General features: G+C 44.8%; 1 protein-coding gene across 2 annotated transcripts in view; it reads left to right on the forward strand.

The window, feature by feature from the left end:
- The window catches only part of FAM222B (family with sequence similarity 222 member B), a 68,266-nt gene extending 42,436 nt beyond the window's left edge, over positions 1-25,830 (forward strand). For both annotated transcript variants that reach the window (XM_036767884.1, XM_036767883.1), the window contains exons 2-3: positions 10,223-10,344; positions 21,163-25,830. In XM_036767884.1, the coding sequence (XP_036623779.1) occupies positions 10,263-10,344; positions 21,163-22,745 (1,665 nt within the window). In that variant the 5' untranslated portion in view covers positions 10,223-10,262 and the 3' untranslated portion in view covers positions 22,746-25,830. The remainder of the gene's footprint in view (positions 1-10,222; positions 10,345-21,162) is intronic.
- The last annotated feature ends 88 nt before the right edge of the window (positions 25,831-25,918 follow it).

Consider the following 25,918-nt stretch of genomic DNA (forward strand, 5'->3'; position numbering starts at 1 on the left):
TGTAGGTATTGTTTTGATTGTTTACTTTGCATTATTTACTTGGATTTTAGGGGTTGGAGCTGAAAGGGGTCTTTGAGATAATTGAGTCCAGACTCATTTTACAGAAGAAGAAATGGAAGCCTAGGGAGGTAGTGATTTACCCAGATTCCCTGGGCCTTAGGCAGAGTTTTGATTTGAACCCAAGTCTTCTGACCCCAAACCTAGCTTTCTGGCCTCATCTTTGCCATCTTCAGTTCTTTTACGTTGCTCTGCCATTCTTTCATTCAGCCTCTCACCAACTGTTCAACATTTAGCCCTTTTCCAATTCTATATGGTTCTCCTCTACTGAAAGATTGACTGGCTACACAAGCTTCCCCGGGGAAAGCTGCCTTAGCTACTGTCTGTACGCTGGTTTGAGAGGTGGATTTTAATTCAGAGTTAGTCAGGGGTCACTGCTTTCCTTGGCTGTTGAGGACAGGAGTAGGAGAGCTTTCTGGCTGAGGATAAGAGAGTAACTGTTCCCTAACTACTTGCTTTATTTTCTGACATAATTTCCTCTCAGGGAGTAATGCTACTTTCCCATGATATGGCAGTCCAACCATGTCCTTGGACTTGAAGCTTACTCCTATAAACTTGAGTTTTGCAGTGGTATTCATAATGGCTTGCTAATGTGGTTCCAGCTGTCAGTTTGCTCACTGAACTGAGGGCCCTGTTAAGAGGCAGTTCCAAAGTGACAAGTGAAGGAAGCTATGAGGGAGTGGAGTAAACAGGGAACTGGGCTGTGGGTCTGGGGCAGGCAAGTGCCCCAAGTCCATATGGCTGCCACTGGCACCATCTACAGCCTTGTTTATGGAGCTCTTATTGGAACTGAGTGTTTTTATTACTGTGTCTGGAGTAGCAGCATGAAAGTCAGCGTGGTGTGGCAGAAAGAGCAGGGGACTAGTCTAGGGGTCCGGCTTCTAGAATTAGCTGTGCCATTTACTAGCCATGTGACTTTGGCCAAGTCATTTATTCTCTTTGGGCCTTAGATTCCTCATCTTTAAAATAGGGTGACCTTCCCTGCCTTAGTTACCTCACTGGGTTGTTTGGACAGCCAGTCAATAAGCATTTATTTCTTGTTGAATAATGGGTCTAAAAGTTTTGGGAGACTGGCAAGGTATTGAGTTTTGGCAGTGAAACAAAGGGCACCTAATCTAAGTCTATATTGAGGAAATAGTGCTAGTGTTAATCTGGATACTTTAGTTATATATGCTACAGGGAGCTAGCTCTAAATTATCCAAATGTAGGTTATTCCCTTTTTGGAATTATAAATAGGAAATTTAAAATCCCAGGGTGACTTTCCATGGCCGTCCTGTATATTGTTTAAAATTTTTAAATTGTTTTTAAAAGCATCGCCTTAAATAACAGGTAAAACTTAAAGCCAAAACGCAGCTTTAAAATAAGGTGTAAGTAGAGCTGTGTGTGTTTGTCAGTTATTTCCTCCCTTTGTGTTCTCCGTTATCTGTGTATATAGTCGTCACAGATTCTGAGCTGTAAGGGAATGAACCTTCCCTAGTGCAGCAGTTTCATTTTAGAGATGAGGAAGCTAAAGGCCAGGGGTTGTGCTTTTCCTCAGGTTGGCAGTGTCAAATTGGTAGCTGGACTGTCTCAGCACCAGGCTTCCTTTGCTGCCCAGACGCCCAGTAGGTGTGTGAGGAGCCTCTGTGCATCTCTTTCACAAGGGGCATGTGAGCTAAGAAGAGCATTGACCAGCATCTGGAAGGCACCTTGGGGATCCTCTTTTGCCCCTCACTTGCCACTTGGGAGAGGTCAAGTAACTAGGGAATAAATGGGCTCCAGAAACTGCTTCATGACCAAGTGTCAATGGTTTTGGAATCATTCCATTTCTCCTTTCATGACACCATTTCTGCTTCAGGTTATTACAGTGAGGGCTTGCTTGACTAGATCAGACTTAATTTAACACATCTGTTGGGAGTAGCATTTAGACTAATGTCTGCAGGGCTAATAAGCCATCTTTTAGGCAGGCTGTGGAGCCTGGCTTGTTTTGGGAGCAGGCTTCAATCACTTATAGGCTTCCCCTCTCTCAAAAGTCTCCCACTTTGAAATCCTTCCCAGAAATGACCTTTTGCTTCAGTTTTCTCTTCTCCTTCTGAGGTCACTGTTTTCAGGTGCCTTAGTCCTTTTAATTCCTAAATGTTGGAGTGTTGGGTTCAGGCTTTGAAGATCAAAGGCCTGGATAATTCTCCCCTTATTTATTGTGTTCCATTTCACCTGAATAAGCAATTTGAAATACTCTGAATCAGCACAAGTGTTCAAAGAAATTGCCAAAGGTGGTAAAAATTCAACATTTGTGCCTCGTCTGGAGGAAGTTCAATTCTTTCTGCTCTCTTTTTGTTATTTTCTTTTATTGTGTCTTGCTGGTCACGGTGCCATAGGATCCTAGGAGCAGAGTTCTCCTGGAATCCAAGAGCTTGACTTGAATTCATGAATAAGTCTTTTTCATTCTGTGGTCAGTCGGTCTTCCTAAAGCCATTCATCAGTAAGCCAGCCTCCAGCCCTGATGCAAAAATGTTTGTCTTTACTCCTGGCCGGTGCCTACCCTGGGCCCAGTATCTTAACGGGTAAATTGTTCACACCAGTTTTCAGAATCCGGCCTTCATTGATGGGAACAATGGCCGAAATGGAAGATATGGGTCACTGGTAGTTGTCAGTCCCCTACTGGATCTATCGCCTTATTCTAAGTGCCGGATAGGGAGAAAGAGGGCAGTACAAGATTTGGGTGAGGCTAGGCTGTGTCATTAAGATGCTTACGATATAGGTCATAAAATCATGAGATTTAGAGCTAGAAGAGTCTTTAGAGATCATCTAGTATAACCACCTCATTTTAAGCAACAAAACTGAGGTGTAGAGAACCATAATGAATTTCCTTTCCACAACTAGTAAGACACTGAATGATAGAACACAGTTTTATAAGCCCCAAGTGCATGCCAGTTGGTAAAGTGAAGACTGTGGCTCCTTAGAAGAACATCCCAAACTATATATCTTGTATGGGGTGGGGAGATGGGATGTCTCAGGGATAGCTATACGTTCCTCCTTTGCCTCGCTTTGAACTTGGAGAGTGACACCACTGAATTAGAGGTGGAGCAAAGGGCTTCTGAGGAATAACTAAAGGAATTTGGATTGAGTGAATGGGGATGAACTTCGCCTTACTCAGTAAGATAGTCTACCTCCTGAGTTCACACGGAATTCATATTTGTATCCTACTCTGTCAATTCATGTGATTTCCCATTGGAGACCTTACTATAAAAATAGAAGGATCTGACTGCTCTATGTACGCTACACTTTTTCTTTCCAAAATGGTGTCTTTGTCCCATTGTTATGAGCCAGCAGTTCCTTTTTAAATTTATGGATTTTGTTTTTACATTAATTTATTTCTAAATAAATTCCTCCCCTATCTCACAAGACTTCCTTGTAACAAAGGTTTTAAAACTACTTCATCTGACAGCATATGCAACAATGTACTCCCATAAATTTCCTCCCTTTCTTCCACCTACCTCTCCCAAGAGAGGAGGGAAGTATATTTTCATCTATTTTGCTGGAGTCATTATCTGTTGTTTTCTTACCTAGGGTTTCTTGTATTCCTCATGCTTTATTTCTTGGGGCACAATGATATTCCATGTGCCACAGTTTGCTTAGCCATTCTCCAGTCAATGGGCATCTTCTTGTTTCTAGTCCTTTACTACCACAAAAAGTGCTGCTTATGTGAATATTTTGGAGTATAGAGAGCCTTGTTTTCTGTCTTTGACTTCATTAGATTTCATGGCCAGTTGTAGGATCTCTGCGTCAAACAGTATGGATATTTTTAGTTCCTTTTTTGCCTTTGCCATTCTTTGTCACTTTCTTGAACTCCTAATTGGGCCCCTCCTGAGACCCTGGGTGGTAGATTTACGGGCAAAAGGAAGAAAAATACAAACTCTTTTGGAAAGATGGAGGGGCATCATCAAAAGGAGCCTTTGGGTAGCTAATGGAAGGGGGAACTTTACCAAGGATAATGGTAATGAGTCTTTTAATTAATGCAATCTCACAATTAGTTTTAATCACATTCTCTTTCGATGCATATGCTCTCAGGATTTTCACTGTTGAGTGCTTTTATAAATTGGAGTCATAAATAACAGAGGGTACATAACATTTTACCTCTTTACCTGGGGTCTCAGATGCCACTGCCCCCAATTTCGTTTTTTAATTAAAATCCATAAACAGCAATTCATCCTTGGGACCATAGTTTTAATTCAGAAGTGAATGCTGATCAGGCTTTTGTATATGTGGAAGAGCTGGATTGGGGGAGGGGATGACAAAAGATGAATAATCTTCAGAATTTTACAATCCCTTCAGTGCAAGGAATAATGGAAAGAACTGGCAAAGACCTCGTAAGGCAAAGGTAAAAGCAGTAAATTTGAAACAGAAGGCACTGGATTCAAATCCTGGCTCTGTCACTATTTGTATGACCTTGGACAAATCCCTAAACCTCTGTGGACCTCAGTTTCTTTATCTGTAAAATGAGGGGACTGGGCTTGATGCTTACTTCCAGCTCTGAATCTGATTCTTTGAGTTGGTGTGGCAGAGTGGAGCAGAGAGTCTCCGATTAGGTAGGCCCAGAGTGACTAGCTGAGACTGGAAAGAGTTCTACCAGTGGGCCTGCCAAGAATGTCTTTGGCTTTTTTCTCACTGTTTTCTGTTACCTTCATGTCCTAAACACAGGGTTAGTTTAGAAGCCAGGAGCTAGATTTCAGATCCCTTTCAGGTAGTGGGAGTGTTGATTTCAAGGTCCAATTGTGCATCTGGAAGTATCAGCTGCAAAAATCATATTGGAATTTAAGTTCAAGGAAAAGCCAGATGGTAATCAAAACGTGTGGGTGATTTGGGGATTTTTCATGAAAGGTCTGTTCTCATCTTCCAGGCTTTATAGTGCTAGAAAGCCCATGCGTCCCTCCTGTTTGGGGAGGAGGTGGGTAGGAGCTGTTTGTTTTCTTCCTGCTCTTTCACAAGTATCAGGATCACAGCCCTACCAAATCCTCACCTGCCCCTCCTTCAGAAAATACTGTTCCCTCACTTAGATCAGAGCTAAATGAAGCCGGCCTGACCTTGCCACAGGGAGATTTCCACCCCTATTTCTCTTGCTCAGCCAGGGCTAACTACAATGAAACCAGCCATTTCTTAGCCAAAATACCAAAGAGCTTAGGATGGCAGTTGAATACCTACCCTGAACACTCACGAAAAGGACTTGGGCAACAGCTAGCAGTGATAAAAAGGAATTATAGATGATGCTGGAGACTGGAGGATAATATTCAGAAAAGATCATAGAAGGCCTTGGAGGTCAGGTGTCCACCATGGCATCTACATTTAAAAAATGCTTCTCTGGAATTTTTAGGGAATCTTTCTCTTATTTTTATAACTCCTTTGAAGAAATTGATCTGTTTTCTCTCTGTTAAAAGTATATGATATTTTATCCCCTGTCCTTTCTCTCTCAAAATCCAAAACTTCTCTGCCGAGATCTCTCATACTTTGTCTACAATACCACCATCTCATGGGAGGACTTGCCTCAAACTTCACTGAAGTGGAGCAAGTGGAGGTCATTCTAGGGGAGCTCTCCTGCCTTCCCATCACGTTATCCTCACTCCCTCCTCCCTTACTCTTTTCTCACATGATGAGAGAGGCCAGCCCCTCTACTTGTGTCCTTTATCCTGTTCCTTCCTGTTTTCTTCAGCGTAGTCTCTTCAATGAACCTTTCTCCCTCTAATTGTCAGTCTCTCCCTACCTAATGATTCCTTCCCTGCTGCTTTCGAATATGTTTTAATCTCACATCCCGAAACGTTAACTAGATTCTGCTGTCCTCTCAAACTGTTGTCCTCTAGCTCTCTCTTTTTCTCAGCCAAACAACTGGGAAAACACTGTCTACACTCGTTTTCTCCTGTTTCTGTCTGTTTATTCCACAGCCCTTTGCAGTCTGGTTTCCACCTTTATCACTGACCTGAAACTGCTTTCACTAGAGTCAGCAATAATCTCATTGCCAAATGTAATGGCATTTTCCTCAATCTTCTTTATCTTTCTTGACCTCTTTGCAACATTTGACAATATTGACCACTGTCTTCTCCCTCACACTCTCTCTTCTCTGGGTTTTTGTCTTCTAATTTTCTTTGTATTCGTCTTATTGTTTCTTAGTCTCTAGCTACACCATGTGTGTGTACCCCAGGACTTTGTCCTGGTCCTTTTTATCTCTACATTCTGTCATTTGGTGACCTCATTTTAACGTCCATGGCTTTACTTATCCCTAGATAGACAGTGCTAAAATCTGTGTATTCAGACCCAATCTCTTTCCCAAGTGCCAGGACTTCATCACCATTTGCCTATTATACATTTCAAACTGATCTCATAGAAATCTAACTCAGCAAGTCCTAATAGAAATTTTCTTCCCCCTCCCCACCTCTCTTTTGAACATAACCATTTCTGTAGAGGTCACCACCAGCCTTCCAGTGTACCAAGTTAGTAACCCCAGTGACATCCTCATCTTTTCACCCCACCTGTCTAAGTAGATGCCAGATCTTGCTGATTCTGTCTCTGCCACATCTCTTGTATTTGACACCTTATTACTCACACAGCCACTACCTTAGTTCAGGTCTGCCTCACTTCTTGTCTCAACTATTACGATAGCCTCACACAGATTTTCCTTAGGCATAGGTCACTTCCATGTCACATCCCTATTTAATAAATTACAATGGCTTTTTATTGCTTCTAAGATCAAATATAGACCTCCACTCTCATTTCCAACTGCCTGTTAGTTGGATTGGTCAAACTGGATATCCTATAGACATATTAAACTCAACTTACCCAAAATTGAGCTCATCTTTTCCCCAAAACCCTCCCTCTACCTTACTTCCCTATTATGGTCGTGGGTGCAACCGTCCTGCCAGTTACCCAGGCCCGAAACCTAGGTTCCATCTTCAGCCTGAAACCTAGGTTCCATCTTCAGCCTTTCACTCACTCTCTCACTCAGTGTCCAATTAGTTGTCAAGTACTCTTGTTGATGCTTTAAATAATATCTCTAGAATATACCCTCTTCTGTCCTCGGTCACTGCCATCACCCTAGTGCAGGCTGTCAGCATCTCACACCTGGACTGATGCTGTATATAGCACACCGTTGGGCTTCAGGCGTTGTCTCCATTCCAAACCATCTTCCACTCAGTTGTCAAATTGATCTTCCTATAAAATGCACTTCTGCCCATATCAGTCACACAAACCCATTTGATAAACTCCAGTGCTTGACTCTGTTACCTCCCAGATCAAATAGAAGATCCTCTAAAGAATCCCTTATAACCTGACCCTTTTATACCCTCCAGGTTCTCTGCAATCCAGTGATACCGGCCTCTTTCATCTTAAAAAGGACACTTCAAGTCTCACCTTCTATAAGAGGCCTTTCCTAGTCTTCCTTACTCTTCGTACCTTCCCTCTGAAACTCCACCCCCCTCCACACTTATCCTGTTTATATTTAATTTCTACATAGTTGTTGGTGTGGTGTTTTCCCCGTTAGACAGTGAGGTCTTTGAGAATGGGGACTTTTTTGTTATCTCCATCACACAAAACATATAATGGACACTTAATAAATCCTAGTTGATTTGTTTGGCTTTTAAAGTCTTCTTAACAACTAGGTTCTGACCATTTCTAGCCTTATTGTATATTTATTCCCCTTCAAGAGCTCTACAGCCCATCAAAGCTGTTCTTCTTGCTGTTCAATGTCCTGTCTCCAGTGGCTTTGCTTGGGTTGTCCCTCATGCCTCGAATGCATTCCTTCCTCTCCTCTGCCTCAGATAATCCTTCCCTTCAAGACTAATGAATTTGCACAACCCTATTTAGTTGCATCCATAGCTCCAATAGCTTTCATGATCTGAGTCCAATTTGGTGAAAAGAGGTGGTACCCAAATAGAAAGACTTTAACCAATTCTGATTATGGTAGAATTGTAGTTGTCCAAACTGGTGTTTTTCAAAGATGAAATAGCTGAGGAATGATAGACTTGGATTCACTCGGTTTCCTTTCTGAGGTTGTTTCTATAGACCTTTGATGGTGGGGAGCACCTCAGTGTGGAGCTGCAAGTCTGTACCAGATAGTCAGAGAGAGTTGGGTAAAGAGCTTGCAGCTAGCCTGTGGTAGCATCACGAGTATGGCTATATCAGAGGGAGGACTGGAATTAGGTCTTCCTGATTCCAAAGCTCTGTCCACTCAGCTGGTTCTCCAGGTGGGAATGGGGAGGGCCCAAACCATTTTCTGATAATATTAAGGTGTTTTCACTTATAATACAGTAAGTATCTGTAGATAAAAGCCACACAAACAGAAGCTCTTTTGAGTGCTTAATAATTAAGGGTGTAAAGGGGCCCTGAGGCCACAATACCAAGTCATGTTACCTTGCTCCTAGAACCTAGACCCATTGTTAACCTCTAAGGCTTATAGGTTATGGTATGTAGCTATTATTTTCCCTATCACTCATCTTTACTTTTGGGATTAGAGCACCCTCTTCATAAGGTCAGTATCACTGACTTCACTGCTCTGTTTCCTCTCTCCTGAGGTTGTTAACCATTGCTCCTGAAAGTTCTAGAATTGACTGAATATTCTCACTTCCTGATTGGCATTTGCTCTTGACTGGATTCAGATATAGACAGGAGGACAAGTGCTTGATGCTCCTACTTACTTTCCCCATCAACAGGGATTTTGAACCTCTGTACTCCAACTTGCTGCTATGGGGAACACTTGGACTTCCTGTCTTTCCAGTCACCCCCAGCCCTAAAAAGCCAGATTTCTGTTAGTTGCATTCCTTGTGAGGCACGTGATCTTTAATTCATTTTTATAGTTCCTGTCTTAAAACTCAGCTTGAGCACTCTTTTACAAAGCAACGTCCCAAACGTTACAAAGAGCCTTCTGATAAAATTGATTTTTATTCCCAGGATATATTGGGAGGTGGGGTGGGGTTGTTTCGCATTGTTGTAATTTTAACCTTTGGACTTTCCCCAGCATTTCCCTAACTTTCTGGCTTTGTTGTTGGGGGAAGAAATTTCCAACTTAGTGCTTCCATCTGAGGAACCAGATTACCTTACAGTGTAAAGAAAGCCCTTATCTTTGCCAAGAGTGCCCCTACAGGAGGAAATTTGAGCTGATGACAGGCCAGGATTCATCCTTGCCCTCTGTAGATATGTTACCTTGTCAGTTTGTCAGGTTATGTGTTCCATAGAGGCCTTTTGCTGACTATGCTCCCATGTTTTTCCCTTAGCATTTTTTGGTTGCAGAGACTTTCAGCTTTGTCCATCTCAGTTGGAAGCTGAACAGGGACACAAATAAGATAAGTGTGTTGCCTCATTCTGAGTACCAAGAGGTCTCTTTGCCCTGAAAGGCCATTTTTAAATATGGGACAGACAAGTGGGGATGAGAGAATCCCCAGACTCGATTTACTCATTTGTGAACAAAGCTGGGCCTTCTCCCACTTAACAGTTGTTTGGCTTTTAAAGGTCACAAGCAGTCAGGAGGTGGCCTTAGAAAAACAATCCACTTCCTGACTACAAGAAGTATTGACATTCTCCCTAATGCTACAGATAATTTGAGGCAGGATACTGAAACTGGGGTCCGTCTGTCCATCCTGTCCCTGTCCATCCCCCCCCCCCAAAGGACCTTGTTCTTTTTTGGGGAGGAAAAATCTCCTTAGCCAATCAAAATTGGCCACAATAAGATGGTGCTGTCTATGGCCCTGGCCCTGTGGCCATTCTCTGGCAGCATCAGGAGCCCCTATCCAAAATAACCAAGGGGTTCCAGAATTGGAAGTTCATGTTTTAGTTGGGGCAGACAACAGGAAGCACAAATGCTGAATTGGGCCCATTGGTGGGTGAGGAGGATAGGGATAATCTGCCTCCAGAAGGAATGATACTTGTCTTTTAACCGTGTGGACAGGTAGTCATTTTCCAGTTTTTCCACTCTTGAGCACACAGCTGTACTATTGGAAATGTCCCTTTAACCGTAGTAACACTTGGGGGCCAACTTGTTATTGCAGTTAGATGTATCAGCATACTGCTAATTAAATGGCATATTTGGAAAATCCTGAGGCCTGGGCATACAACCTAGGAATGAATGTGACCCAGCCTTTCCCAGGTACTTGCTAATTAATATTTGTTTCCTTTTGCATCCTGACTGTGTTTTCTTTTCTTATAGTGTGAGTGACTGCCACATGTTATGTTGATGCTGGTCTGCCATGCTAGCCTGTCTGCCTGGGCCAACTGACCTGTCTTTTCAGCTTCTCTCTCACACGCAGATGAACACTGGACTTCAGAAATGTAAGTTGTGTGGCCACAACTGAGAGCCAAATCTCCCCCACATGTTTAACCTGGCTTGTGGATAACAGCGAGGAAACAGCTGCCAATCATACACCAGCAGCATGAGGGACACCCTGTAGGTTTCAGTGAGATCTACTGTGATGGAAAAATTTCCAGACCTTATTTAATGCCAGCCTGAGTCAGGAATATTCGATTTCCTGGGTTCACACTCAGTGTGTGACCCTGGGCAAGTCACTTAACCCTGCTTGCTTCAGTTTGCTCATCTGTAAAATGAGCTGGAGAAGGAAATGGCAAATCACTCCAGAATCTTTGCCAAGAAAATCCCAAATGAGGTCATGAAGAATCAGATACAGCTGAACAACAACATGGCAGATGCTTTGTTTGGGAGTGAGGGAATGACCCTAGAGAAGAACTGCACTGTGGGCTCCACTGTGTCAAGTTGGTAGAAGCAGAGAGTGCAAATCAGGGCGCCTGGAGATACTATTTGTGCTGTTGGCCTCCCTTCCCTTGACCTTGCTCCTTATGTGTTGGGGGTAGAGCCATGCAGACTTGGAAAGCAGAATGACACTTATCTGGACATATTTGGGAGCTGCCTCCCTGCGACAGTTAAGGGTTGTTCTTGCTTTAAACCCCTGGCTATCCCCTTACTTATTTGAACACTTATTAGAGCTTGTCTGGGGCTGACTGGCCACTGACTCCAAGGGAAAGGACTCGGAGCATGAAAGAATCATAGAGCCCCTCAAGTTAACTCATGGAACTTTTAAGCAGAGACCTCCAGTAGGATTTTATTGCTCACCCATGCAGCCCATTTCGGTTGTGGATATCTCTTATCGTTATTTTTTCCTTGTATCCAAAAGGATCAGCTTCATCTGTGCCAGGCTGTGGGAAAACTCTATAGCTCTCTGTGAGTTTTGTCAGAGGTACCTTTCCTCTTCCAGAAACAAATTAAATTAGTCCCAGGCCAGCCAGGTGCTGGTTAATCACAATGCGAAGTCTGTGTGTGGTTAATGAAATTAGCTCTGCTCCATGGTGGGACAACTCATTTTGTAGTTTTGTGACACAGTGAAGCAAGGTTTGGCATCCCCAACCTATTTATTTACACAGTGAATAGTTAAATGGTAGAAGGTTCTTTCCTCACATAGGATCACAGAATTTTGTTGTTGGAAAAGGTCTTGATTCCTGTCATCCTTGCCTGAAAGGATAACTTACCCCACAAAGTGAAGACCTCCAAGGGGGGGAATCCACCACCATGTGGTAGGCAGCCTGTTTCTCTTTTGGACACTCAGATGGTTAGAAAGTTTCTCCTGACAGTGAGCCAAAATTTAATTCCTTTAGTTGTTTCTAGCTCGGCTCTTTATGGCCAAATAGGACAAGTCGAATCTCTCTTCCATATGATTGCCTTTTATACACTTAAAGACAGCTCTTATGCCCTGACAGAGACTTCTTCTCCAGCCTAACCACGTCAGCTTCCTTCAACTGATTTTCTTGGGACATGGGACTCAAGTTCTCACTGTCCTGATTGCCCTCCAGCCTCTCATTGCCTTCATGCTGTGATTCCCCAAACTGTGCACCTCACCCAGCAAAGGTACCATCCTTTCACTTCTCCTGGAGCCTGTGCCATCCTTAATGCCTCTCAAGATTACATTTCCTTCTTTGGTTGCCACATCCTACTGCCAACTCCCCTAAAAATCTCCTGATCTCTAGCTGACAAACTACTGTCTGCCTGTGCTTTCCTAACCTTGGAATTATGGAATCTTTCCTCAGTATCCTTCCCTTTTCCGCTCCTGGTGAGCCATCCAATAGAAAGACCGGAAAAAAATCAACATTAACTGATCATTACACTGAAAAAGTCTGCAAATACGTGCAGTATGCAACGCTCGTGGCCCTCTCTCCTCGTTTTGTTTACTTTATTGTAATCATCGTATATGTTTTGCTTCTGCTTACTTCTCTGCATCAGCTCAGATAGCTCTGCCCGTGCTTCTCTGTTTGTCACATTTGGCCTTTCTTAGCACACAGTAATGTTCTGTTACATTCATGGACCACCGTTTGTTAGTCTTCCTCAGTTGATGGACATCTACCTTGTTTCTACTTTTTTCTTTCACAAAAAGTACTCCTAGAAATATGCTTGTGTCTATAAGCTTTCTTGTTATCAATGTCTTCTTTGAATCATAAGCCCAGTAATGGAGTCTCTGGGTCAAAGAGTGTGGCCATTTTAGCTTCTTTGCATTATGCCATATTGCTAAGAGTTGCTTTTTAACCTGTATCAGATGTTACATTTACCATCATTGAATTCTGTCACTGTTGTGCTACCATGTCACAGGTTTTGGATCCTTATTCTCCTGTCAGTTATCCCTTAGCTAATAGGATGAGATGTTATCATCTCATTTGTTGAGTCTTCCATCTATGCCTTGATCATCCAAGTCACTGATGAAAAATGTTACAGTGCACAGGGCCCTCAGCCAGATTGACATTAAACTCTTAGACAGCTGTAATTCTCTTTGACCTGTTTGAAATCCACTTAATTGTGTTATTGTGTCATCTACCTTTCTCCATCTTTTACACAAAATTAATATATGTGACAAATGCTGTGCTAAAATCTTGGTTTTATATATGAAATTTTCCTGATCCACTAGTTCATTGGCCCTTTCAAGTGTAAATTAATATGGTAGTTAATTACTTCCTTTTCTAGGGGACAAGGGGAATAAGTCCCACCTTTAGTGAGTGTCTGGATGTTTAGTAACCATCTAGAACTAATGATCCTTTCTAGAATTTCGCCAGGAATTGAAGTAGTGTTCACTAATGTTCACAAATGGTTTTTTTTCTTTTTGGAAAATCAAGATGTTTGTCCTTCTCTAGGCCTGCAGGGTAGCTAACCACTCTCAGGTTTCCTAGGATCTTTCAGATGTCATGATAACTCAGCAGTCACATCTCTGGTTCTTTTTCAGGACCTGTTGCATGTGGATCATTTCTAGGATGTTTTCCCTTGTAGAATTTGAGTCCATGCATGGGATCCTACTTACTTTTCTGTGAACCCTTTAAAATCTTTCCCCCAAAATTTAGAGTATATTTTGGAGAATTCCCACTTTTCTTCTCCATCACAAAATCCAAAAGTGAATAGCCATTTGGCCCCAATGTATTCATCATTTTCTACACCAGATATCTGTTCCTCTCTGTTCATGAAAATTAGATCTGATATAGATTTTGCACTTGTTTGGTTTTCTTTGTCTTTTGAAGGACAAAATTCTTGATCGGTCAAGTCAGCCTGAGCTGCTTTTGTCTAGATGTCTGGTCATTTCCAGTCTTCCATCACTACTATATTCTGTTTCCCTAACTCCTTTATTTCTGCTTTCTGTCTAGGTGGTCTGGAATATGCCTTTAACAAAAATTTTCTTTTTATTTTCTTTTTATCCCTTTGCCAATCTGCACTTAGACACTCTTCTGTCACACTCTACCTCCTCCCACTCCCTTGCCTGGATTTCCCAAGATTGAGTATGCTGTCACGCTGTCATACTCTCCTACTCTGTTCACTTGTTCTCTTTCTTCTGAAAACAATATCCTTCCAGAGCTATATGCCAATGTTGGGTTTTATCTTACTAAGACTCAGTGATAGTTAGGAGGTCAGACTTTCCTCCTTGTATTAGTACCATCAGGTCCTCTTGCCTGTTTAAACTTGGACATTAAAAATACAGACATTTGAAGTCATGGGCTTTACTGCTTATGACTTCTTTGGATTTTGTCTCCTGTGAACTTTCTTTTATCACAGCTACTCTCTATAGTATCTAGCTTTGGGGATGTACATAGGCAAGTCATCTTTCCTTCCACCTTAAAGCTACTCCCTTCCTCTCTCCATTAGATTTTCAAGACACCAGGCAACCATATTCTTATTAACCTTTGTGAGGGTAAGGAATATGTCATCTTTAAGCCAAGGTCCAGTAGTCCAAATCCTGTTCTCAAAATCTACCTTTTTAGCCAGCTGTTTACTTCTCAAACTAATTTCTGTCTTCTTTATCCCTTGATTTCAGTGGCCATCAGTGAGGAAAATGTAACCTATTCTTTTTTTCCCCCGCTTAATAGTATTTCATTTTTTTCCAATTACATGCAAAGACAGTTTTACCATTCCCTTTTACAAGATTTTGAGTTCCCATTTTTTTCTCTCTCCCTTCCTCTAAAATGGCATGCAGTCTGGTATAGGCTATACATGTACAGTCATATTGAACATATTTCCACATTAGTCATGTTGTGAAAGAAGAATCAGAACAAAAACCACAAGAAGGAAAAAAGCAAAAAAAGAGAGAAAAAATAGTCTGCTTCAATCTGCATTCAGACTCCAGAGTTCTTTCTCTGGATGTGGAAGCATTTTCCATCATGGGTCCTTTAGAATTGTCTTAAATCATTACATTGTTGAGAAGAGCTAAGCCTATCAAGGTTGATCATTGCACAGTATTACTATGTACAATGTTCTTCTGGTTCTACTCACTTTGTTCAGCATCAGTTCATGTAAGTCTTCCCAAGTTTTTTCTGAAATCCACCTGCTCATCATTTCTTATACAAAAATAGTATTCCATTATATAAATATACCACAACTTGTTCAGCCATTCCCTAATTGATGGGCATTCCCTCAATTTCCAATTCTTTGCCACCACAAAAAGAGCTGCTATAAATATTTTTGTACATGTAGGTCCTTTTCTCTTTTTTATGATCTCTTTGGCATATAAGACCTAGTGAGTGTTGTTACTGGATCAAAGGGTGTGCACAGTTTGGTTGCCCTTTAGGCATAGCTCCAAATTGCTCTCTAGAATGGTTGAATCAGTTCAAAACTCCACCAAAAATGCATTAATGTTCCAGTTTTCCCACATTTTTCCAGCATTTGTCATTTCCCCTTTTTTTTGTCATATTAGCCAATCTGATAGGTGTGAGGTGGCACCTCAGAATTGTTTTAATTTGTGTTTCTCTAATCAATAATGATTTAGAGCATTTTTTCATATGACTATAGGCAGGTAACCTATGTTTCTGTAGTTTTCATTTTCTTGCTAAGACTTAACAACTATTGGCAACATTTTTAGGTTCCTTTGCGCAGTACCTCTGTGTTCATGAATCACCAGGAGATAGTTTTCATTCAGTGCGGGAAGCGTGAGAATATTCTCTTTTCTGTCTTGGATTAATGTCTTGGGAAGACCGTTAATGACCAGGTGGACAAATAGTTATCTCAAGGGAGATGTTGATGGGAGGGAAGGGCAGGGCAAGGAACCCCACCTTCTTTTCTCTTCTTCCCCTTTCTGGGTGGTCTTTCATATGACAGCTTCTCTGAGGGCTGTAAAGATTTCCTAGAAGACAAGCAGCCACTTTGTCCTTATGGTACAACTTTACTTTTTCTTTCTCCTCCATAGAATATTTTTCTACTCTCCAGCCACCTGACAAAGATCAAGTTTGCCCTTTTCCAACTTGGATCTCTTTTCCCCCCATTGATTTCCCTCTTCTCTTCTTTAGGAATACCTATTGTTCTTAACCTTCAGTGTGGAGGCTGTTCTTGGGAGTCCCTTCACCATTGGGAGGAGACCAGTTTACACTTGGAAGGAACAGGGTCTCTTGGCTGGGTCAGAAATAGAAACATTGCACAATTTTAGGGAGTCTGATTTACAGATGTGAGGTCTGAGCTTATCTCCTCCAAACCCTTCATTGTGCTTCACATTTCTCTTAGTGTGGAAACTGAGACCAAGACAAGTTGAGTGACTTTGCAGAGGTCACAAAGAGCCAGGATTCGAACCAGCTTTTGGGGCTTCAGATTCCGCATGATTTGTCTGTGCCATGTTGCAACAATTGAAATTCCTGCAACACTTAACCCTGCTCCTTCTCCATACTGATGGAGATTTCTGCCCTTGCTTTATTGATACTACTTGGGAGTTTTCTCCCTCTCCCCAGAGCAGCTTCTTAATCACTTGTCAGACCCATCTCACTCCCTTTCCTGAGTCCCAGCAGCTCCACAGCTGCTTCCCTTGCCCGCTCAGAATGGTCACTGGTCTATTTGACCAGCTTTCCCTACCCATGTGTGTACTTACCTTTTCTTTCTGCCTTGTCAGCTACTTTTGCCTTTTCCTTCTTGAGTCTCTCATCTGGTCCTCACTTTGTAATCTTCTTGAATCTTTTTCCTCCATTTTTTTTTCACAGAAATGGGAAGTAGACTTGGACCTTGAGAAGTTTTCCTTCCTCCAGAAATTTAATTCTTAATTTCAGAAGTCTACATCCCTCTAAATTTCTGCACAGTTTTCTTACTCAAGTCCTCTCCTTTCTGAGCCTGACCTTTACTCCCCTGCCCCCATAGCTTTATAATGCTTGTGACCACCTGCTTGGCTTCCAAGTTGGAGATAGGCCAGGTGGCAGTCTCTTTTCTGACATTTCTTCAGACCCTCTGGCAGCTTCCTTCTGGAGAGGATGCAGGCCCCATGGGAAAGATCCTTGGAAGAAGGAGGAGCAGTGCAAGGGTCCTTCCAGAATCTGTAGGTCTGCTGGAGGGACCTCTGTTTCCTCAGGCCCAGACCAATCCACCAGAGGGAACAAAGTTTTCACTTGTCCCATCACTGTCACTTTGGTCATTCAAGTCTTCTTAAAGACAGTTGCTCAGGAAAGAGAGTTTCTAGATTCTCCATCCTCATCACCCTCCAAAGAAATCTCCATATACCCTAGGATTTAAAAATAACAATACTGCTTGTGTGATAGGGCACCTGTCCTTCCCTCTGCCCTTTCTCTTCTCTGTGTGATGGTACCAAGGATAGCCAGCTGTTGGTTTTACTCTTGTGCCTGTCTGTTTCAGCTGGTTCCCCTGCCCTGAGACCAGAGTTCTCCCTCTCCTCCAAAGTGCTAGACTGTGTGAGACTCAGATCCTTGCCATAGTTTAGCTGTGCTTTTGGGGCCCAGAGTTCTTGGCCCATCTTTGCCATTAAATGGCCCATGGCCGTGAGCAGGTTTTCTGTGGACCTCTGTTTCCCTATTTATCAGATGATCTCTAAATTTGTTTTCAGTTCTTGCACCCTCTAAACTGTACACCTTTATCTCACTCTGATAAAGCACCTTATGTTATCTCATTTGAGCTTCACATATCCTTGGTGCGTCTGGTCCTTTTGAGCCAGACCACATGGTCTCCCTTTGAATAAAGGCTACAATTCATGATAGATTGGCCCGCCTGGAAAGATTCGCTAGTTTAATGTCATATATGCACCTGCTGTGTGCCTTGCACTTGTCTTGGCCCCAGATACTGTCCTAGACACTTTTGTGATTCCAGTGTCTTGTGGCCAAGGAATTAGTGAACATTTTTTCATAAACAGCTGCCTTTTTCTTTCTTTTCTGTGCATAGTAGGAAATGACCAGTGCAAATGACCTTATCAACCAGGGTTGTCTCATAACCCAACAAAGTGTAAACTGTTAGTAGAAGAAATAAGATGTAAGAACTCTCTTCCTCTCAGGTTTTGTTTTCCTTGAACAGACTTATTCTTCTGTAGTGGCTTTTAATGGAACCTTAAGCAGCAATAGCTTGTCAAACTATGGTTTCTACCAAGGTGATTTTGAAATTCCCCTCCTCCCGGAAAGGGACTTGGGTCTAACCATTTAAAGTTTAACCACTTTGTCACCATGAGCTACCAATGCCCCTCTGCTCACTTCCATGGTCATCGCTGGAACAGGAGTGACTGAAGTTAGAGAATCCCCAAATCGACTATATTTTAGACATTGATTTCAGGCTTCTAGATGAAGCCTCATTACTCTCCCTCCTGTTTAATCCTCTCCTCTTATGCCTCATCGCTAACCCTAACCTACACTGACTGGTAGCTGCTGTGGTTTTTTTCCTTCTTTTTAAACTTTTTTTTATTCATTTTGAACTTAAATACAAAAGGATTAAGAGAGGATTCATTATAAAACTGTATTTTCATTTCAAAATGTTTATCTTTTTTTGAAAAATGTATTTTCTAAGGCTATAGAGCACCTTGTCTTTCCACTTGGCCGCCTTCTTGGGGCGTCTGCAGAAGCTATTGGCAGAAGCAGGAGAAACAGCCAGAAGGGGCTCTGAAGTCACATCTGAATAAATTCAGGGTGCCTCCTATGGGAGCTGGGGAAGCCATCTCCCGCTTTTCAGCTTCAACCGCCTCTTCCAAAGGAGAGGCAGAACTCTGAATTTGGGAGATTCGATTTGGGCACAGCTTTTTTCCTCTGAAATCAAACACAGGCAAGAACCAGTAATTTCTTAACTCCAGGAAAAGGAGCAGTTAATATACTGGAAGTCAGAAGGCCCAATTCTGAAGCTCCTAGTGACCTCATTCCTCTTGGAGTAGGCTGCCTGCCCATGACTCTATAGGTCCCCTCCCCCCTCTGTTCCCCCCCACCTCCCCGAGACAGAAAGAGAAAAGCAAATGCATCTCTTTTTTTGTCAACACTACCCACCTTTCCCCAAAGGTAAGAAATCCCAGCTAAACTAAATTTGATTGACAGAGTATCCTGGTGACTTTTAATTCAGTGTATTGAGAATTGGTCTACTGTAAAAAGTTCTTCCCAGAATTGGCCTGCCTGTCCCCTGTTCAGGTGACCTCTCTGTTTGTGGTCCTGGAATCTACTAAGCCTGCTCTGCAATGGCCTTTGAAGAAACCATAGTAGGAGTTCCTTATGAAACAGGGATTTTCTCATGTGTTGTGTGCTTAGGCAGGTTACTTTATCAAGTTTAGCTTCTAATAGCTGGCCTTAAGTAGATTCCTGAAGACAAAAGATGCAGCTTCTCCTTGGTCTGTTGAATTCAACTTGCCCTTGTGACCTTTCTGGACCTCATGGCCTGTGGCCTTCCTCCCCTGGTCCTTAACTGTCAGACCACTCTTCCTCCCCATGCCCCCACCCCCAACTCTTACCTCCTGTTGGTGTCTGTCTCTCCTCCTTCCCCCCACCCCGCAATTGCTGATGAAATTAATGGAGGAGCCAAGGCTGGAGAAAAGGATCCATGTGTGTAATTACTGCCCTCCCTAGGACCAGGTTTCTCTGAACCAGGCCATCAAAGGAAACTAATGAGTGTTTGGGCTCATTTGGAGCAAACCTGCAGTCTGTAGGGTCCCTCAGGAGGAGACAGAGTGCTGTAGCCTGGTGGAACAGAGGGACCACTAGCAACTAAGCATTGCTGTTTCCACTGAGCCTATGCCATGGTGCTAAGTTGGAATTTCCAACCTCATAGGTGTGCAGAGCTGCTAACTTCCCATTTTCTGCTACAGGCTACACTACTTGATGCATAAGGTAGGATTCTTTTACCTCTTGAGAGCTGCATCCCCCTGGACAATTTTTTTTCAGTCTTAGCACACATACCCCCTTTTCCGAAATTGGTGAAACCAACAAATACTTCATTGAACGCTTACTTTTGGCGTGGCCCTGGGCTTAGTTCTAAGGCTCCATGCCTTCCCTCCTTCACCTCCTATGCCTGCCATTGGAAATTCTGCTTTAAACCTAGCGTCCTTGCCTGTCCATGTACCTAATTTCCTATTTGGAAAGCGTGCAGTTTTTGAGCAGATTCTGCCAGTTAGGATTAGAAGGAAGAAGGGAGCTTCTCAGAGGCTGGGAGTCACCCTTTTCCCCCAGCTCTGGAGCCCAGTGCTATTCAGGCCGTAACCCTACAGTGGGCTTGTGCTGATTGAGGCCAGACCACCTGGGTTGAGGTCTACTCTAAGGCCATTCCACAGTCTAATCATTCATTGAACAGTAATTAAACACCTCTTCTTTCCATTGGGCTATCCCACAGACTTCATGATATTGGGCACTCAGGGGGAGGGAGCCCTACCTCAAAGAGAGATGATAGAAGAGAGGGCATTGAGGCTGAGCAACCTGGCAGCATACAGGCTGATGCCTCCAGAGACCCCAGCCCTAAGGTGTTCTTCTAGAGCCTCGCTCCCTCCCAGCCCCTCCCTAGCTACCACTTCTCTTCCCTGTGGGAGGCAGGTGTTGCTGTCTATCCAGAGGAAGAAAGATTGTTTTTTCTCTATTGCAAAAATGGCAGCTAACGAGGGCTCAGTTTGACCAAGAGGATTCTCCTTGTGAAATATGAAACCCCCCCCCCTTAAAAAAAAAGCCTCCTCTCTTTGCTCCTGGCCATCCCACTGGCATAGAGAAGCTTTTGTACAGACAGCAGTGAAGCTGAGGCTCTGAGGGTGAATGGGAGCTTACACAGTGCCTGTGTCCCATCTTTGGCATTCCTACTGTCTTGTTCGGACTGTAGCATCTCACGGAGCTCTCAAGGAGAGGTGAAGCCTTTCCGCTTGTAGAGGTGTCCCACAGCTCCCTCTCGAGGCTCCCATTACTTCCTTTTGTAGAAAAGTGAGCAGCTTGAGAGCTTCCCTGGACCATGGCTGCCTCCCTTCACCCTCAGGCTCCTCCATCAGGAGTCCCAATGTAGGTGTGAATGAGCCACCTCACCCAGCCTTTGCAGCTTACTTCTGAGTCAGGCTCTAGAATATAGGAACATTTCCTTTGTGTTTGTTTCTGCCAGAGGTTGTTAGCATGGCATTCTGTGTAGAGTCCAGTCTTGTTCAAAAGCCCTGCACAGGAGTTTGTGTGGTCTGACATGCCCTGGGACAACTACCTCATGGTGTGGGGAAATCCTTTCTCCTATTCTTTATGCTTGCTTTGAGTGACCTGCTCTCCAGGTGTCGTGCAGGGCTTTGAGGTGGGCAAAGCCAGAGGGGCTAGTTGGATTGCCTTGGCACTGATGAGCTCCTCTCTTCCTCTGTCCTTTCCCTGTCCTCCTGTTCCCCTCTCTCATCCCCTGCCCCCCACTCCCCTTTTTCTCTCTCACTCTGTCTACAGGGGACACTACACAGAAAATGAGAACTGCTCACTACCCCACCCCAGCCGAATTGGATGCGTATGCTAAGAAGGTCGCCAACAACCCACTGACTATAAAAATCTTCCCCAACAGCGTAAAGGTTCCCCAGCGGAAACACATTCGTCGTACTGTGAACGGACTTGACACGTCAACCCAGCGCTACAGCCCTTACCCAGCCCAGGCCACCGCCAAGGCCGGTCTGCTCGCCATCGTCAAAGTGCCGGCCAAAAGCATCGTCAAAGACTTTGACGGCTCCCGTGCCCGACTGCTCCCAGAGGCCATCATGAACCCCCCGTCGGCCCCGTATGCCGCACCTAGCACTTTAACCCATCCCCAGGCCCAGGCTCTGGCCCGCCAGCAGGCCCTACAACACGCACAGACACTGGCTCATGCCCCACCCCAGACGCTGCCACACCCTCAGGGTATCCCACAGTCCCAGGCACTGTCCCATTCCCAGAGCCTCCAGCAGGGCCTGGGCCACCCTCAGCCTCTGGCCCACCCCCCAACCATGGCTCACCAGGGCCTGCAACACCCCCCCAACCCCTTGCTGCAGCCAGGTTTGCATGGAGGCCGGAAGATGCCAGACGCAGACGCCCCACCGAATGTGACCGTGTCTACCTCAACCATTCCCCTCTCCATGGCAGCCACTCTGCAGCAGACCCAGCCCCCGGACCTGAGCAGCATCGTACACCAGATCAACCAGTTTTGCCAGACGAGGGCAGGCATCAGCACTACCTCAGTGTGTGAGGGGCAGATCGCCAACCCCAGCCCCATCAGCCGCAGCCTGCTTATTAATGCAAGCACTCGAGTGTCGACCCACAGTGTCCCTACTCCGATGCCTTCCTGTGTGGTCAACCCCGGGGAGCACACTGTTGCCACAGCAATGCCCACCACTGGTGCTGTCAACCTGCCTATGGTGGGGATCAATCGGGCAACAGTCGGCTACCCCAGCGACCTCAAGCCAGTGGCCTGGAACCAGCACCAGTTGGCCCACTTGCAGCAAATGTGCAGTGAGGCTGGTGGCAGCTCTGCCAGTGGCCTGGCAAGCAAGCTTCCTTCGGGGCGAGAAATGGCAGGGCCAGGTTTTACGGGCAAGGCTCCCACTTACCAACAAGAACTTTGCATGGGCCAGCCCTTCCACCTGAAACCACCCTTGGAGAAGCCAACCCCATCCCCACCTGTCAATGGCCCAGCGGCCCCCCTGGCCTACCCCAATGGGCATTATTTCCAACCCCTGTGGAACAACATTCTGCCCACACCCAACAGCGACAGCTCCGGCTCACAGGACCTCGCCATGCCCTTCCATGGTGGGCAGCCTACAGGTGCACCCCTCGACTGTGCTGCTGCTGGGGCCCACTATCGTGCTGGTGCCACGGCCAGCACAGTGCCTGGCCAGAACAACTCGATGCAAACAGTGGATTACCTAAGTGGGGACTTCCAGCCGGCCTGCTTCCGTGAGCAGAGCCTGGCCATGCTGAGCAAGGCCCACCGCCCCCCAGGCAGCCGGGCCCCAGAACCTACAGATAGTCGAAATCTTCATATTCAGCACCCTGGCTATAGATAGGTGCCATTGCTGTTGAGACACAAAATACACAAAACACACACACAGACGCACACACACAGACACATAGTTTAGTCTTAATTTGGAGTGAATTGTTTTTAACTTTCTTAACTCCTTTGTGATCTTTCTAATTCACTACCCTGGGGAAGGCTGCTATCACCTGACAGTGTGGGTCCCTTTATCCTTCACCTTCCTGCCCACTGCCCACAGTGTCAGCTTTTCAGTTTTAGGACATCTCAGAACAGGGTTTTCCTTGGTTTCACCACCCACCCGCCATAAGTTTCCCCCATACGCCTTAGCATGTCCTGTCTTCCTCCAGAAGGCACAGTAAGCTTGGCTCTCTTGTTTTAACCTCCTGTCCTATCTCTTCTCTTTCCATTCTTTGCCTTCCTCCCCACCAACATCCTCCCTACAAAAAAACCAACAACCCCTGTCTTAGATATTGGTGCCCACTGGGCTACATGGGCCCCCTAGACCCAAAATTTCTGAGCTTGGCCTCTCTCTGCTTCCCTTTCCCCTTTCAAATGGACTAGATTTCTTAGACCCTCAGAAAACTCTGTAACATCTCACCCCAACTCATGATTCTGGTTTGACTTAAGGTCTCTACTGGGGCCTTTGGCAGGGTTATCACCATGCATGGGAGGTGTTCAAATGCTGCCTGGTAAGGACCACAAATCTAAGACCTTCCAAAATCTGGTCGTACCTGATGCCCTGCCCCTGTTCCTTCTCAAGAGCAGTGGGTTGCAGAACACTCCTGAAAGAAGGATTCGTGTCCCTCCTCAATCACCTGACTTCTCACGCACCCATTCTTCCCTGGGATGAAGGAGGATCACACTGGAGTTTGGAGTTAAAAACAAGCTCCCCCACCCCAACTACAAAAAGTAAAATGCATTTGGTTCTTTCTCTGTCCACTGGCTAAGACTACTGCTCTCCACTGTAAGTTTTAATGTAATATTTTGTATGAATGTAGTGTGGGTTTGAGTAGCATTGTGTGTGAGTGGCCCCGAGGGCACATCTACCCCCTAGCCACCTTGTATCACAGCCCCTCAGCTTAAAGAAGAAGGAAAAGAAAAAAAACAAACACAAAGCCTTAAGCTCTGAACTCTTTCTTTACCAAACCAACAGGAGCATGGTTTTAGTATCTGGAGACCTACTGAATTTGGAAAAGACCTTCCCCTGCCCATCATCTTGCCCAGTGCGCGTGCTCGAGCGCGCACGCGCGCACACACACACACACACACACACACACACACACATACATACATGCACGTGTGCACAGACACACACACACTGACACCTTTTGCGATCAAGTAGCTTCTAGTTGTCTAAAGACTTAAAATGTTTCAGTCACTGAAAACGTAGATGACGTTCCTTTGTAACAATTTACTCGTCTTTCCCTGCCTTTGAGTTGTAGTCACTAGTCGGTCTGTCCTTGTTTTCCTTTTCCCTCCCCTTTCTTTTCGAGTTTCTCAGTTTGGCCTCTTCTCCGTCCTGCCCCTCCCCCGCTTCCCCACTCCTGCATCTCGGGGTCAGTGTGAGCTGGTGACGTCCTCATTTAAGATTGGAGGGTTTGGGTCTGCTGCCCCCTTAGTGAGCTGAGGCGATGTGACTGAAGACTGGGTTTTTAAATTATGTGTTGGCGAGTTGCCTTATATTTAAGAAAAGAAAACAAGAAAAAAAATGCCTGATTGTGTTATGCCAAATGATGATAGCAACATGAAGTCCTAATTTATTGTTTCTGATTGTTCTCCTGCAGTCTGTGTGAAAACTGGTAAAGGCCCCCTCGGGGCCCACAGAAGCACTGGAGGCTTGTCTTTTGCTATCTTTTCCAAGATGTCTCCCTTTTCTCCCATCTCTTCCTCCTCTTCCCTCCCTTTCTCTCCTGCTGTCCCTCTACCCCAAACTATTCTCTGTCAAAGCCAGGTTTCAGTGTCCCCTCCCTCTCCCACAGTCTCCGTTAGGCAAGCAAGACCTTTCTAGAAATTAAGCGATAAACTTTGTCAACTATCTCTTCTTCCCCTCCCTGCCAAACAACAGTGACTCTCTCCAGGCTCACCCCCATTTAAAGAAATCAGACTGGAACTGATCTCTCGGGCATTTAAAGCCACACCATCCGACTCAAGTCCTTTTCCTGGTGTAGGGATGCAGGGGGCTGAACCACTTGGCTCCTCCAATGTCTATGGATCATGTACTGTGAACCCCCTGGCCCCTCCTCCAGCCCCTTTTTGGGGACTGTTGAGAGAGCAGGCAAGTTTCTTCCCCCACCCCCACCCCACCAGCAATAAGGGTCCAACATGAGGCTGCCTCACACCCACCTTGCCCTGGCCCAGGGAGAAATGGGCTCCGCACCCATGTTCATAAACTGTAGCATTCTCTGCCTCCCTCATCCAGCTGCCCCCTTCACTTGGGGTGATCTATGGGTGTGATGGGAGGATGATTTATTATGACTAGTGAAAATCTAGCCTTCTGACCTTGTCCTATTTATTTAATGCTGTGAATGTTTGAGGTGGATTTTATTTTCTGGTTAGAACACAATTTCCAATATGTTGGATTTGTAGCCAATTCAGGAAAAGAGGTTCCCCTGGAGACCGCCCAGGCCACCTCTTTCCTTTTTGGGAGAGGTCCTCAAATTTTCACCCCATTATTTTGCCTCTTCTACACAGAGATCCCTTTTTGCCCCACAACTACTGACAGCTCCAACCACCAGGGAGCCACAGCCAGAACGGAGAGAACAGTACCCTGACGTCTGTTGCCCCCATCTCCTACCCCCTGGCAGGGCTGTTAGGGTTTTGACTGTCACTGGGCTTCATTTAGGGAGCAATATATGACTGGCTGTTCTAGCAAACCCTGGTCAGCTTTGGGGTTCTTCAGGACAGGTGACTTTGTCAGCCCTGGGCAGGCCTCCCAGAGGCCCCGTGGGAGGGCCAGGCCTCTTTAGGTGGACCCTGTGACAGCTGCTGTAATCTCATGAAAACAAACCCCTTCTGGTTATATGAAGCTGCTTCTCATGTGCTACGGGTATAAACTAGAAAACCTTTTTTTTTTTTAATTTGTCTGCAGGAAAATAAAAAAAATAAAAAAAAATAGGAAAGCCAAAAATGTGTCAGTTCCCGCTTTGTGCTCTGTCTCCAGTGTCTGGTGGCCTCGGGCTGGGTATCGGGGAGGAGGGACTGTCA

The sequence above is a fragment of the Trichosurus vulpecula genome, chromosome 7, assembly GCF_011100635.1.
Source record: "Trichosurus vulpecula isolate mTriVul1 chromosome 7, mTriVul1.pri, whole genome shotgun sequence".
NCBI classification, from domain to species: domain Eukaryota; kingdom Metazoa; phylum Chordata; class Mammalia; order Diprotodontia; family Phalangeridae; genus Trichosurus; species Trichosurus vulpecula.